The 15,550-nt window shown below is 33.3% G+C and overlaps 1 protein-coding gene across 1 annotated transcript in view; it reads right to left on the bottom strand.

Moving 5' to 3' along the window:
* LOC102602208 (uncharacterized) overlaps positions 1 to 11,282 on the bottom strand; it is a 15,869-nt gene extending 4,587 nt beyond the window's left edge. Inside the window, exons 1-17 of the mRNA XM_006338903.2 lie at positions 10,783 to 11,282; positions 9,551 to 9,622; positions 9,093 to 9,136; positions 8,889 to 9,000; positions 8,718 to 8,789; positions 8,190 to 8,252; positions 7,500 to 7,577; positions 7,322 to 7,414; positions 7,025 to 7,144; positions 5,812 to 5,898; positions 4,612 to 4,821; positions 4,484 to 4,531; positions 3,667 to 3,915; positions 2,383 to 2,489; positions 1,153 to 1,397; positions 816 to 884; positions 657 to 721 (exon numbers count right to left, since the gene is read on the bottom strand). Coding sequence (XP_006338965.1) covers positions 657 to 721; positions 816 to 884; positions 1,153 to 1,397; positions 2,383 to 2,489; positions 3,667 to 3,915; positions 4,484 to 4,531; positions 4,612 to 4,821; positions 5,812 to 5,898; positions 7,025 to 7,144; positions 7,322 to 7,414; positions 7,500 to 7,577; positions 8,190 to 8,252; positions 8,718 to 8,789; positions 8,889 to 9,000; positions 9,093 to 9,136; positions 9,551 to 9,622; positions 10,783 to 11,106 — 2,058 coding nt within the window. The 5' untranslated portion in view covers positions 11,107 to 11,282. The remainder of the gene's footprint in view (positions 1 to 656; positions 722 to 815; positions 885 to 1,152; positions 1,398 to 2,382; positions 2,490 to 3,666; positions 3,916 to 4,483; positions 4,532 to 4,611; positions 4,822 to 5,811; positions 5,899 to 7,024; positions 7,145 to 7,321; positions 7,415 to 7,499; positions 7,578 to 8,189; positions 8,253 to 8,717; positions 8,790 to 8,888; positions 9,001 to 9,092; positions 9,137 to 9,550; positions 9,623 to 10,782) is intronic.
* Positions 11,283 to 15,550: the final 4,268 nt, after the last annotated feature.

The raw sequence follows: 15,550 nt of genomic DNA, 5'->3' as shown, positions 1-15,550 counted from the left end.
ATTTTATATACCCCCCCCCCCCCTCCCCACCCCCATATAAGTATTCCTTCACGAAATGTAGGTAACCTTTTTGTGTATGTTGCAGTTGGGATCTAATAGTGGTAAATTGGCATTCATTTACTATTTTGCAATTGTTCAATTGTGCATATCTCAACTATAGAAGGTCATTCTTTCACTAAAATACAGGACATACAATGAGTAGCAAATCAGATCAACTGATCCATGAATTAAACAAATATCATCATAGTCCAGCTTTTTTAATGGCCGTTCTCTAAGCACCTATCTCTGAATCTTACTAAACTAATCAAAACATGGTTGAGGCAAAAGTTCCCTCATGTAAGTTCAATTGCTTTTAGTACGTCATCAGTCATCACCAAAACAAACTTTTGTATGAACAGCAATGTCAATCTTTAGAAACAATAGCTTAATTGAAATACTTGTGCAGGTTATAAAAAGGGAGAAAGTTCTATTAATGTGCCTATGCATAAGTTATGCTGTGCTTAAATATATCTCGACTGTGGCAATGACACGCTTGTGTTGCAGCTAATAATGCAACATTAACTAAACTCTTTTAATCACAATAGACTGACTAGTGTTTGATTCCATTCATAGTGGGAATAATGAGAGGGGTGAAGAAAGAAAGAATATCAACTCACATGTTGTAGAGCAAGAGAGGTTGCAACTTTGTCCATACACGTTTTTGAAGCCATGGCGCCAGGACCTTCCATTATAAGAAGGGCAAGAAAGCAGCTACAGTTTAGTGATTATTAGTTGACTTGTACTCCTTTCTTTCAATTATACCATTCAATACAGACCTGTATAGGGAACCCCTTCCGCCTCCAGTAAAGATTGAAGTGTGCCATCTTCTCCAATGCCTCCATGCACTGTCAACGGCCATAGTAACACAATTGTCATCATTACTTTCAGAAATTAAATGATAACATCTAACAAAAGTTGATAGTGTTATAAAAGGGAAATAAGCTATTCTTTTCTCATGAGGATGAATACATAGCTGAATTCATACGCCACTTTATTTTATTTACTTACTTCATAGCAGATTACTGAAGCAAATATAAATATGTAAAAGAAGGCACATACTAACACGGTTTTAACAGTTGCTGAAAAGTTATAAGCATGTATACATCTACTGACCTGCAATGAAAACAGTCGCCTGAGATTCCTTAGCTAGCTTGACCCACTGCTCTAGGGAAAATTTCTTCGGTAATTCATCTGATATATCAAACCCGTTGAACCAACTGTGATTTCTCAGACCTCTTGTGAGATCATCCATGACCTGGTTCCGCAAGCAAGATGTCAAAGCTGCCCGATTGGGTTCAATTGCTTCTAGACACGCATCAAGGACTTCTTCTGTAGTATGTCTCAGCAAAAGGGAATAACTGTACACCAAGGAAAAGGGTTTGACATGCACTATGATAATATTCAAAACTAGGAGGATCACAACCTTACATCCAAACTATCTCAAATATTTTCCTCCAGGTTATGCTCCAACAAGATTCAGAAATCACCACATGAAGCAATACTTTTATGTCTAATCATGTTTATCCCCTCGTTTGTAGCTCATGGACTAAATCTAACAAGATTCAACAGTGTACACAGGAAGAAGCATCTAAAGAAGATAGGTATAATGGAAATTCTCCATCAAGTCCATTATGATACATTTCTCAAAAGAGGAAGGAATTTCAGGTGGGGCTATCTGGGTGCCGTAAAAGCCCAATGTAGTACCATAATTTACTGATTTTGGTTGGCTGCAGCAAGAGAGTAATTATTAAGGCAGAAATATAAGAATGAGGAAGCATTTGCATACAGCTAGTGTTTCATGTGTAAATATGCAACAGAAGAAGTGGATGACCTGTTGCTTTGCAAGTAGCAGAACTTTAGTACGTAATGCTAACATAAGAAAGATTTAACTGGGTAAATTCCAAGAAACTGATGAAATGGCGTCAAGCTAGAAGGATAAACAGTGACAGGGTCTTCAAGAATCATTCCTCAAGCAACAGTGATGTGGACATTCCTCAAGCAGTGATGTGGACAATTTGGACAGAGAGGATAGAACAGGTTTTGGATGGACACAAGTTTTCTTCTTTCAAATTGATAAATCGCATTTACCTATTAAAAACTCTTACAAATAAAAATATGAGGCTCTATTTTAGAAGATATATGTACAAGAAGAAGAGCGTTTAAGAATTATAGAAGTGCGTTGAAATTTGTACAGTACTATTAAATTGTCATAGTATGAACTAAGTTGGATTTTAGTACAAAGAAGTTTATCTGGCAGTAGTGACAAGAAAAGTAAAAAGAATGAGTAAAGTAGGACATAAGATACACAATACTTGTAGTCTACTGCAGTTGCAATATACTTACGGCAATGTCCATACTGTCTTAAACTTCTCATCTACTTCCTGCTTAGCAGAGTCTGAAACATCAGTATAGCTCATTGCAGGGGCAAGCAAGCACGGTGTCACCTCAAGCTGCAGACAGCAAGATTCCAACATCATAATATTGGCAGGATAAATTTGGGAACGTCTGAAAAAAACATTACAAAATGAACTGCTAAAGAAGTGAGAGAAAGCAACATTTGTCGAACAAGAAACCAAGGCAGTTGTACTCTCGTACTAACTATTACGGAAGGCAAGAGATCTTTTCCATCATTTCCTTCTAATTTGACACATCTGGTCATTGATATAATACCATGTAAGAAATGATGGCAATTAACAGAATTTTATAATCAAACTTATGTCACTATCTGCTGAAACATATTGCTGAACTAATAACAAACAAGTCATTTCCCGTGCCTGTGTAAAACACAACCTGTGAACCCAAAAAAGTTACTTGGATAAAAATAAATGAAGTGTCTTAGACACATCTTCTTTGTCGATAACCTCAGGGCACAGACCAAAATCAAATATTTTAATACGGAATTGATTGAGCACTGCTTGAAAACGGCAGGGTTCATCAGAACACCAAATCATCCAATATAAAGACGGTTTTGAGTTCTGTAATACATAAAACTCTAGGGCGTGATTTAGAATGTAAAATTCTAGCACTTAGTTTCCCCCAATTCAAAATTAAATTAAGATGGGAATGCTTGGAATTTCAGCAGCAGCAAGAGGGTTGACCTAAATTTAGTAAAGGAAGCCATGAATGAGGACTAATTGAAATAATCAACTCCTAATTCATCACTTAAAATAAGATAATTTCCAAAGCTTCTGGTAGTTTCATTTGCCTCCATAAGATTAGCCTTGCAGCAATCAATAATACTAGACAAACTGAAGAATCGGTCTCAGAGGCAACATGTGAAGGTTGCTCTAGTTGAAACCCTCCATAATGGTTGAAGACTTTAGTCACCAGAGAAAAGAGTGGGACACCCCACATTTCCCTTCAACAGAGGGGAGAGTGGGGTAGAAGAAAAGATTACCAGACTAAATTATATACTAACTATGCCTCAATCCCAAACTGGTTGGGGTTGACTATATGAATCCTTTACATCCATCCACACTATTCAAACCCATTTCATTCCAATAGTCAATGGTTGTTTTTATGGATTACCAAAACAAAAAATCAAAAAGAAAAAGGAATCTGTCCCTGAGTCACAGTACTTAGGTTCAGACTATAAGATTCATTAATCTGGTAGACACGAAAACTTACATCATCAGATGCTCTTAGATTCAGCCAAACATTGGTTCCACTCATAAGAGATACTTGGCGTTCAGAGGTGTCACCACCAAAGATGACGTACACTTTCTTATATTGTTTAATAAATTCTTCTGTTACTGATGAAGATTTTGATCTCCTTCTCGATGGACATGATATGATATTATGTGACAAAAGATCTGGAAACCGCAAGCAAGCATGTTGGATGATGGTCCGGAGAATATTTGAGTGTGAAAATCCAACCTGACACGGAAAGATGCACAAAGTCATCAGATTCAACAAGACTATCACTAGCTATTTTATAGAATACAACATGTAAAATATCTTCATTAGAAGTTGTGCTACTGGTAAATATCATGCAACTCAAATTGACTGCATAAATCCACCAATTCTCTTATACAGGGAATGCTATCATCCCCTGATTTTCTTTTTAAGGATTCTTCAAGTGTTTGAATGTTTGATTGGGGGAAAAGATATGATATTGTTCACAAATCAGAACTTCCATATGTAAGATAGTCGAGATTTGTTCCAGATGAAGCCTAATAACTACATATTATTTTCTTTTTATTCAAGCTATGATATACACAATTTCTGTCAAATGGATTTCTTCTTGAGTTGAGGGAAATTCATGCCAAATGGACTTTCTTCTTTGGGATAGGTTCTGCACCGACACTTACAGCATGGAAACTTTCGTAACTACAAATAAAATGACACCACAAGATTTACATATCGATGGGCCTATACTGAAGCAGACTGGAAAATTTCACCTTGTGTTACTCCGCAATAAACCAAGAACCAGCAATAGGAGTACCTTTGATGCTTGCTGAAATAAGAAACTTGTTTGCTCCATTCCACTGATCTGGGGAGAAGAATGTACAATACAGTTTAAGCAAAAATACTGATGAAAAAAATACAGGAAGGGTCAGTAAGCTATCTCACCAAGTTAATATCAGTGAATATTACTGTGCCAGAATCAGTCCTTCCAAATTTGTTTCCTGCAGAAGTGGAAGCTTTTGTAGAAGGCGGCAAAACCCAACCATCAATTCTAGCAAAATCACGCAAGCCAAGTCGCTGAAATAATAATGATGCTCCTTCACGGATCTTTGAAATCACATCCATAGAGAATCTAGGTGGAGTGTGATAAGCAACCTGCAATATTTGCCTGGCTGTTAAGATTAATATACGCAAGAAGAATTTATAAGTACAGTTTAAGCTTTGAAATTAGGACCATGATAGAGGCTTAAATCAGAAAAGCATGCCAAAAAAAAATAAACAAAAGCATAGGACCTCTGTATCATCAATCATTCCATATTTGCCAAAGTACCACATAAAATGGCCTTCTTCACTTGGCAACTGGCAAGAGGGGTAGTCCTAACACATGAGAGACTCTCTGAGAGAGGATTTCAATTGTGTTCTAGATGCTATCTGTGTGGATGTGAGGGAGAGACAACAATTCATCTTTTTTCTTTGCACTGTAAGGCGACTTTACAACTATGGAAAATATTTACTGCTCTGAGATGACTTCTATAGGTTATGACAAGAGGTAACACAGATATGCTAGTATGCTGGATTGAAGGACACCTATCACATCAAAAAGAGAGATGGAAGATTGTCCCAGCTTGTATCTGGTGGACAATTTGGGAGGAAAGGAACCATAGATGTTTTGAAGATAAGTGTAGTAGTATACAGAAATTGAAAATGAAATGTCTAGAACTTTTTAACTTTTTGTTTAAAGGGATGTATTTGGAAGATCATGTCTCTATTTTGGATGTCTTAGATTCCTTGTGAGATGACAAAGGAATACGAGCACTCTTTATGTCCTCACTTTTATAAGTAAGAGCGACTTCCAGTTTTGAGGGGAGTCAAGTACATATCAATATACATGTTACCATTCTCAAAAAAAAACCTAGTAATATTTGTGTTTATGTAGGGCAGAAACAACCTTAACAATGGAAAATTAAATGAAGGAACATGAGATATGAAACATAATTACTTGACTATGCCTTCAATGCCAAGCTATTATCCATCACATCGAGGATGTCATCGTTATGCTTACAAATGAAAAAGAAATTTTTTTAAAAAAATACATGTCCCTAGAGTTTTATGTGCACATTCCACAAATCAGAAAATTTATACTACCTGTTGAGTAGGGAGATACTTCCTTCGATAGTTAAATATTACATCTTTCTCACTAACATCAACAGCGCCATGTGATTGAAGCTCCACCTGAACAAGGTGGAAATTAACATATAGAGCATTAAGAAAGTTGAGAAATTCATTGCTCTAGCTAGGGACTCCATTTGATTGGAAACCTTGCGAGCGAAAGGCAAACAGAAAATACTCTCGTTCAACTCTTTCATTAAGAATAATCAAACATAAAGATCTTCCCGTTGACCTACAGAATCCTCATTTACAAGAGATCCATAACTGGTGTGACATGAAGTAAACCATCAACGATGATGACAGTAAATAGCATTGTCACTCCTTGAAGATTTAATAGCAGAACAGCGGTTTTAACAAATTGATTCCCAATAATAACATTTTGTATGGATAAACTTTTCAGCACTGGATCCTCTGTACATGAGAAACTTTAACAAGTAATTAGGGAACTTCCAAAAAAAAAGTAACATCCTAGATGCTCCAAGAAAACTTAATGAAGTCCTCCAAGTACTTGCATAGCCCCACAAAAGCAAGCTCCAGCAGAATGTCAGTAACTCTGCACTAACACTGCCTAATTGTGACACTACTAACTGTTCCGCATCAATTACATGACGAACCTCTATAAATAAGTACTAGTCTTGCACAATTGTAGAGCTCAAAAAGATCGGTATCAAAATTCAACTATATAAGCTCAATAATGGACCGCCAAAGAGTACCACTTTTTTATTAAAAAAAAATGAGAAACCAAAGAATGTCACTTTTCTTAATGATAATTGTCACCCTCATAAAAATTGTTGGATGGAAATTTGGCTCTCGATCATACAAATGCAAGATTTTGTGTCAACTTCTGCCTGTAATCGAGAACTACGGGAAAAGGCATGATAAACTTACATATATAGAAATCAATTAAGAGTATCTTCCTATGCAATGCTTATATAATAGATTAAACTGGTGCCCAATATCAATCTCAACAGACAATAGCACTTTAAACTGGCAGCAATGCTAGAAATTCCTAGCTCTTGGATTTATTTATCTGATATCTCTGCAATTATAACACCCCAGCACAATGAAAATCCACAGTCATTGTACTCGTACAAGTTCAAACCGAGGCACTATGCTTTCGGTGTTATTTTTGAGAATTATAAACCTCTTAATAAACTTAATACCAAAAGAGAATAAAATATCTATATACCTCTGTTGGCAATAATACAACAGGCTGGCAATCAAAACCAGAACCTACATCAAGGACAATTGCTGTAAATTCACTGCCTCCTTCAAGGAAAATCTCAATAAGGACTTTGTCGTCTATCCCCTGCCAAAGTAATGAGAAATGGTTATTGATTGAATATACCTGAATACAAACTGCAAAAAGGTATATAAAGGACTTAAATTTCCAATATCATATACACTATCAAACCAACACTATTCAAGAGGTATAGTATAACAAAGTAAAACTAAAGAAGAATGACGTGGAGAAGAAAACTATTACCTCAGAAATAACTCCGTTAGCTTTTGTCAGAGAATCAGAGACACCATAGGCAACACTAACTCCAATGCTTGATCCTGCTCTTGTTGGCTTTACCTGCAATATTGTGTGGATCCTAAATGTAAATAATGGATCAAGAGTGCTGCAGAAAACCAAAATGAATGTTCCATTGAATGCTTACCACCACTTTTCCCGACCTAATATCCAGTAGATTTTGCTCAAACCACTTAGACAGTCCAGATTCATCCGTTTCATTTCCCTAAGATCAGGACCAGACCACAGTTAATTTTGTGAAGTCATACAATTCTGCTCCTTGGGTGTATAAAAAATCTAATTTCCAGCATGATGGTTTAAGAAAGCAGCTTTCTTGATAGGTTACATTGGCTAGAAAACCAACAAGGGAAAGCCCAGGAACAGTAGCGCGAGAAGAGAACCAACCAGGAACAAGACAAAGCGGCAGCCAGCCAAGAACAGATGAATAGAGAAGCACAATGTACTTCTCCTTTTTGGATAATTGGAGAAGCAAAAGGAACATTTTTCCAGTTTCAACATAATATAAAGATAGACTATATAATCATTGTCAAGGGGAGACGGAAACAAGCTGAGCTGTGAATATTCAAGCTCAGCTAGATCAGGTGAGCAAGCTCAAGCCTGTTTCTAAGATTTATGATATGGAAGTCAAACTTAACAGACAAAGTAAGACGGAAAGTCAGAAATAAGAAGAGAAAAACAAATAAACTGGAAGACCATAACCAACAGTAGTAACATATGCCTGGCATATGGAAACTTCCAAGTAGAAGAAAGCACATGAAAACAGAAAGTCAAAGCAGAATTAAAGAAATTTATGGAACACAAATGAACACAATCACACCTGTATGAGAAAATTAGGTACAGTCACGAAGCCTTGTCTGTCAAGCTCCAGGGATGCATCATACTGTTAAGAATTTGGAAGAAAACCAATATCATCTATTAATCAAGGAGCAGTTTGGAGGCACAATGCATTACAGACAGCAGCCTGTTGCACCATGGAAGAACCTAGGCAATTTCTTGCTGACATAATCAATATAGTATGTTAACAAGTTGCTGCCATTTATTTTAGTATAAACTAATATATATATATATATATATATAGCACAGTCATAAATCAAGTAAAATATCAATATGAAGACCAAAGGTTTCGGAAAAGAATTACAGTTCAAATTAAGGATTACTAGAGTTGAAGTACAATCGAAAAATTTAAAATGAAATAAAAAGTTATTTTCGAGATTTAAGGTTTCTTTTTTCAAACAAATACCATGTCTAGTCTACGCAATACATATATTCTAGTTTCCTCAACTGATAAAAGCAGTACATGCCAGATCAGAAAACAAGAATAAAGTCGATGCAATAGGTATTTTACTTTATCAAATGCCTTTTGACATTGAGTGGACCCTGTTCCAACAAATGGAATATTTGATCGTTCCAATAGCTCCTGAAAAATGCATCAAGACACATGTGAAACAGAAGAAAAGGAAGTCGTTCTTTCAAACTCAGAAGACAATTAGCATGAGTTTCTTGGTACAAAAAGAACCTGAATGCCACCATCTTCACCAAAACGACCGTGTATAACAGGAAAAACTATGTCCACCGAAGAAGCAAGGTGTTCTGTGAACTCAGATAATGACCGGAAGCCTTGGGCAAGGCTGCAAACACAATATGAGAAAATTTTCAACTATAACAAGCAGGGAAGAATTTTCCCTATAATAAGCCCAGATGTTAAGCTGTGAAAACTAACCTCTCAAGTTTGAAATCAAAGTCAGCAGGAGTATTTGAGTATACCTATAAGTGAAATTTAACAAGAATAAAGAGCCAAACCACAAAAGACAAAGAAGATGCCTAGTGCCTAGAAGAAGCTGATAAACCATCAATAAGTGAATAAAATTTAGTCTGAGTACTGGTCTTCCAAAATGCATATTGTGTCAAGCCAATGGCCAAGATTCACGTTGCAGAATGAGAAAGCAGAAATTAATATCCTCTGAGGTTTAAGCCCAAGTTAAATTTACGGGTTATGAGCCAATTCTTGGATTAAATTGAATGGAAAAGAAGAAAGGAACGATTGGCTTATAGAAGATCTTGATGAAGAGATGTGCTTGATAATACCCAATAATATAGGTGATCAATTATTACAGTAACATATAGCAAGCGGAACAGAAAATACCCAAAAGTTTATTAGACAAGGTTTGGATAACAGACCTGGGCAGTGGATATGGCAAAGGCATTGAGGTTGTTATCAATGTAATAGCAGCTAACATGCAAATCGTCCCCCTGCTCAAGCACTGGAAAGAGTAAATCACAGATTGAAAGACAAATATTCTTCCATAATACAGATAATACACACGGAATCATTACATTGGTAAAACATAACAGTCTCTCATTTCTTAGCAACAACCAACAGAAGGAAATGAAGTACTAGATCACATCTTCTAATGCATGACTTGTGGCAGCCGAATAACACTCAACTAATCAACTAAATCATCCATCTGAAAGAAAGTGCAAAACACATTCAAAAGATGTAAATAAAAGGCCAAAATAGATGGAATTCATAAGCTCTCAACAGAATAGAGAGCCATTGTAAGTTTTGGTTCTTCCTACTAGTACAGACCAAGAACTACAAGTGCTTTTTAACTATATATTGAAGAGTATGATCACTTCGTCAAAGAATATAAGTTTTTAGATGATGTGATCACATAATTCAACATGGCATTAGAGCAAGCATAGGTCATCAATTTAAGTCTCGCCGCCATCATTTATCAAAAAGAATTTTCATGTACTTCATCAAGAAAGAAATCCAAGCCCACCCGTGAGGGTCATGATGAAAATATAATTAACTAAATAATAGTGTGTTCCCTATCAAATAACTATTCTTTTAGATGAGGTGGTCACACAATCCAACATGGGTAGGCAGAGATATCCTTTTGAAGTCTTGCAACTACTAATTTTTAAAAAAGAATTTGAATACGTTTGATCAAGAGAAAGAGAGTCAATACATGAAGAGGAGTCACACATAGCAAATGTAAATATATGTTTCTCCTCCCTAACAACTTAAATATTTACACTTCAACATATTTCCTCCATTCGCTTTTACTTGTCATATTTCCTTGTCAATAGTACAACTATATGAACTTTAACCAACATTTTAAAATGTATTATTTTATCATATTCATATGAAAAAAATTGCAACTTATATAGTACTTCTTATAAAGTTTTCGAGAATCTAAATTTAAAATATTAAATTAATTTTATTCTATTTAGCTTCAAATATTAGTTAAATTGACTCTCTAGAAGGAAGCATGACAGGCTCTCACAGCAGTAAAGATTGGATTCCAACTCTCGCCATCACCTCACGTTCCATTTATAATGTAGGTGATCATGAAAAAGAATCAAGCTCGAACGTAAGAGAACATGATGAATATCGGGTTTTTCACCTGTATGTTATCGAGCACAGATCGAGCAGAGTTCAATGAAATTCCCCGCTCAGCAGACGGTCCACCACAAATAAGTCCCACTCTCAAAACCTTCCTCTCCACGTTATCAAACTCATGATCATCCACTACCTCCTCGGTACAAGAAGCCCTAACTATCCCAAATCTGCAACTCCTTTCACAGCTCAAATTACTACTACTACTACACTTTACAGGGAAATTTATAGCTCCTCTTAAAGCTACGGAGGCAGACAAACAGTAATTTCTATTGCAACGGAGATATTTGGAATAAGTAGAAATGGAATTGACTGAGATAGAAGAAGCCATTGAGGAGATTTGGGGGAATTGAAGGTTCGAGTAGAGAGTGAGTGTGATATGAGTGTATATAGTACTTAATAAATATGAAAAGAAATGGTGCCAGGACGGCAGTTACAGAGAAAGCTGAATTGTTTCGTTTCTTTATTTGGGCCGGCAGGTAGGAGCACCATTTTGCACACATATAGTAATAGTGTCACACACCTGTCTTTTATAATTTATTTATTTTTTTAGAAAAGATTTATAATAGTCTTTGAACTATGCAAAAATATCTTTGTCGCCAATAGTTTGATGTAAAAATATCTTTATTGCTATAAATAATTAGTTTTAAAAATATATTTATCGCCAGTAATTTGATACAAAAATATCTTTATCGATTAATAATTTGATTCTGTCGATTGTTAATTTAATTCAAAGATGTTTAATTATTACTTAATGGAAAGATATTTTTCTATGGCTAATAATTTGGTTCAAAGATACTTAATTATTACTTAATAAGTCAAAAATATTTTCTTCCTAATAAATATGTTATTTGTTTATTTTTTAAACATATTCTTTTTTTTATTTAGTTCAAAGATGCTTAATTTGAGTCAAAAATGTCTTCTTCCTAATAAATATGTTATTTATTCTGAAATATCTGATTAAGAATGACGGAATACTTACCACTCTATCATAATTGTTATTGGTTTTTAAACACATTGAATTCATGTAAAAATATTACTTTTAAAGAATCATGTTCTTACTTTTTTTTCTTTTAAAATCACTTTAATTAATAAAAAAAATAGAAAGTAATTTTCTCCTTCTTAATTTTATTTTATCAATTAAAATAAAATAATTATATACATTTTTAACTGATTATATCGAACATATATATATAAGATCAATAACTCATCATTAATTTTTATTTAGATAATGATAATAATAAAATCTAGAAGTAAGATAAGTATTTGATGATAAAAAAAAACTAATATTAGAAAAGGAATGTGTTTAATAAAAAATAAAATAGTATTTATTTAGAAAAACAAATTGGATCAAACTATTGATGGTAAATACACTTTTAGACCAAATTGTTAATTTAATGATATTTTTGTTCAATTTTATGTAATTTAAGAATATTCTTTTACCTTTTTCATAAAAAAAAATCTTTAATTGATATTGACGACATAAAACAAATTAATGCCAAAGAAAAAAATATAAGATATTGTTATAATATTTTTATTTTATGTAGATGTCACTAAATGTAGTCTCTCCATCTTTTCATTACTATTCTTCAATACGTTCCACATCCTCCGTAATCTCTATTGTTAATGCTATGTCTTTCACCTTCGTTATTAATGTTATATCATGTCAACCTTTTGTATACCTCAATGATCACTAATAATATTATTAATATTGATTAAATGTCTAACGGAAATGGACGAAATAATATTGGATATGATTAAAAACTTAGAGAACTAATGATTGATTAAGATAAAACTGTTGATTCTTGATAAAATTGGTTTTTTCAAATAAAATCATAACCAAATTAAATACTATCGGTTTTCAAAAATCTAAAACCAAACCAAATCAAATCCAAATAAAATCGATTTTATTTTATCGGTTTAGTTTGGTTTTACGGTTTGGATCGATTTTTATCCAAACCGTGAACACCCCATCCCTACTTCTCCCTTTCCTTAGAATAGAAAAAAGACACATACTTCTCCCTTTCCTTAGAATAGAAAAAGACATGTACTTCTCTCTTTCCATAAAATAGAGAAAAACACATACTTCTCCCTTTCCTTAGAGTAGAGAAAGACATATACTTCTCCCTTTCCCCCCTTAGAATAGATTGTGAGTTCTAGTTAAATATGAGCATGGTAGGGATCATAAAATTAATTACTGAGGCTTCATATTATGAAAATAATTCTAAATAATTAATTTAAATTATTCTTACCATAATAAATTACAAATCATTCCACTAGAAAGTCGTAATTGTACTCCTCTATTTATATTTTGAAATTCCCCATGTTAAGATTACATATATTAATAAATAAATTAAATTACTGACGAATTTAATTCAATGATCAATTTCCTTTAGAGCACTGCTTAACTTATTTCATGTGTTGGATTCATAAATCCACTTGCAAGGTTTGACACGATGAAACCTTATAACCTTCTCAAAAAGGCATATCATCAATCTCTATATCGAGACATGAATTCCGTCAACTAACTTATTATTTCACAAATATATATTATCATCATCCAATCTATATATTGACCTATCTTAGAATCTCACCTTTTAATAGATCAATATGATAATTAACATATACAAATCATAATAGTTATATCAAGATTAAGAATATAAGTACATTTAATAGTTTAGAAAATATGCTTTTGTCAGTCAGTCTAAAACAACTATCTCTACTCGGTTCCGTTCAATACATACAAAATGCACTAGCACAAGAAGTTGAAACTATACCATTCTCCTAATCAAGTTAAACTACATATAAGCTTGTGCTACAATCGTACCGATATCATGTCCAATTCTCATCTTAGATTGTGAACAAAAAACTTTATATTTATAAGAACCGATGATTTAATCCTCTAACTAAATCATCTACTGCATAAAGTAAACAAACACCATAAACATCTGCTACATAAGTAAACAAACACCATAAACGAATACATGATCTATTAAAAATGAATAAATAATAAATACTATATCTAAACACATGGTTAATAGTATATATCCCAACAATGTCATCCTTATTTAATAGGTGAAATGGTCTGATGGACCCTTGTACTTGTATGAGGTTGTATTTTGAATCCTTCTACTTGACTCATTGTCAACTGAACCCTTAAACTCAATTAAAATGAGACTTTTAAACCCCTCCAACTATGTGTGTAACTCACTCTCTCTTACATAAATGACATGTCATATTCACATCAGATATAATAGTGCCATGTCATAATTATTTCATAAATATTTTAAAATTATTAACCAAAAATGTTATTCCATAAAAGAAAAAAAAATAAAAATTTCTATTTACAAAAATAAAATAAAATAGTTATTTCTCTCACCTCTCCTCCACCTCCCTCAACCCACAACCACCATTAACACAATCTCCATTAACCTTATTTTTTTTCTTCTTCAAGGCCATTGTCTATAGCCGTAACCTGACTCTTCAAGTTCTTAAAAATTATAATTCAATTTTTTCTCGAAGTTTCTAACATTCGTAACTCTAATAGTATTTTTTTTTTACCAATGTTTACCTCATCCATTTGAACCACCATAAATTTATTTTCTCCATTAATGCCAATAAATCACCATTAAAATATCACAATAAATCACAATATTTGTATGCAATTTTACATAACACATTTCACCTAATTTCACAAAGACATTCAACAATCACTTTACATCCTTCAAGGCTATTGAATCTTTGTCACCTTATGGATTGTAAATAACTTAGAAAAAAAAGGAAAGAAAAACAAATCTACCATAAAAACACATTTTCGTTTCTCTAGAAAGAAAGGAAATATGAAAAAAGGAAATAAAAGAGATTTTGGAGATGGTTGGGAAGGGGAGAAAAAAGAATAAGAAATGGGGGTTGGATGGGGAAGAAGGTAATAGTAATTAGAGAGAGAAAGAGAATTGGGGTGGATTGTGAGGGAAAGAAGAAAGAAGTGATTTTTTTTAATTTTCTTTTGTTTTGGTCTTTTTTTAAAAAAAAACATTTTTTTAGTCTAAATTTGGAGTTCACGCTCCTTCTATGCGTGAAATCACGTGTTGGTGTCAACTCAATAATTAGTCACATAAGCTTGGTCAATCGTCAGAAGGGCTTAAAATATTGAATTTCATTGAGTTAAGGGTTCAGTTGACAAAGAGTCAAGTAGAAGAATTCAGACTACAAACTCATACAAATATAAGGGTCCATCAGACTATTTCGCCTATTTAATATAATGATACAATCAATTTATTATTGACTTAATTTTAAACCTACGTATACAATCATATGCTAATACACTCTCTAATCTTTGAAGTCAAATTACTTGTTGTAGATGTCCAACCCAACATGAATGAAAAATAATTTTTCATTGATAATTTGAAATATAAGCATTCTTCAAATTAATTAGTCAACAATATTTTTTTAAAAAAAAAATTCAAAATAAATATATTTTAGCCGCTTGACCAAATATACTCTTCTAAATTCTAATATACCGGGGAAAAGAATAGTATTATATATATGTTGTAAATAATGTATATTTATGGGTCATATTATAAATTATATAAGTTAAGGGCCCACTTCCTGTTGGAGGCTAACTCCTCCAAGTAATTTTTTCCCTATAAAAGGGTAGTTACCGAGCAACAATATAGATAGATATATAGAAAGTTGGAAATTACTCCTTTACTTTTTTCTATTACTACTGCTTTTTCCTCTTCTTTTATTTTAATATTTTATTTTATAACAATATA

The sequence above is a fragment of the Solanum tuberosum genome, unplaced genomic scaffold (genome assembly GCF_000226075.1).
Source record: "Solanum tuberosum cultivar DM 1-3 516 R44 unplaced genomic scaffold, SolTub_3.0 scf00008, whole genome shotgun sequence".
Taxonomy (NCBI): domain Eukaryota; kingdom Viridiplantae; phylum Streptophyta; class Magnoliopsida; order Solanales; family Solanaceae; genus Solanum; species Solanum tuberosum.
Note: the sequence above shows the minus strand (reverse complement) of the source record. Positions and strands in the feature narration are given on the sequence as shown.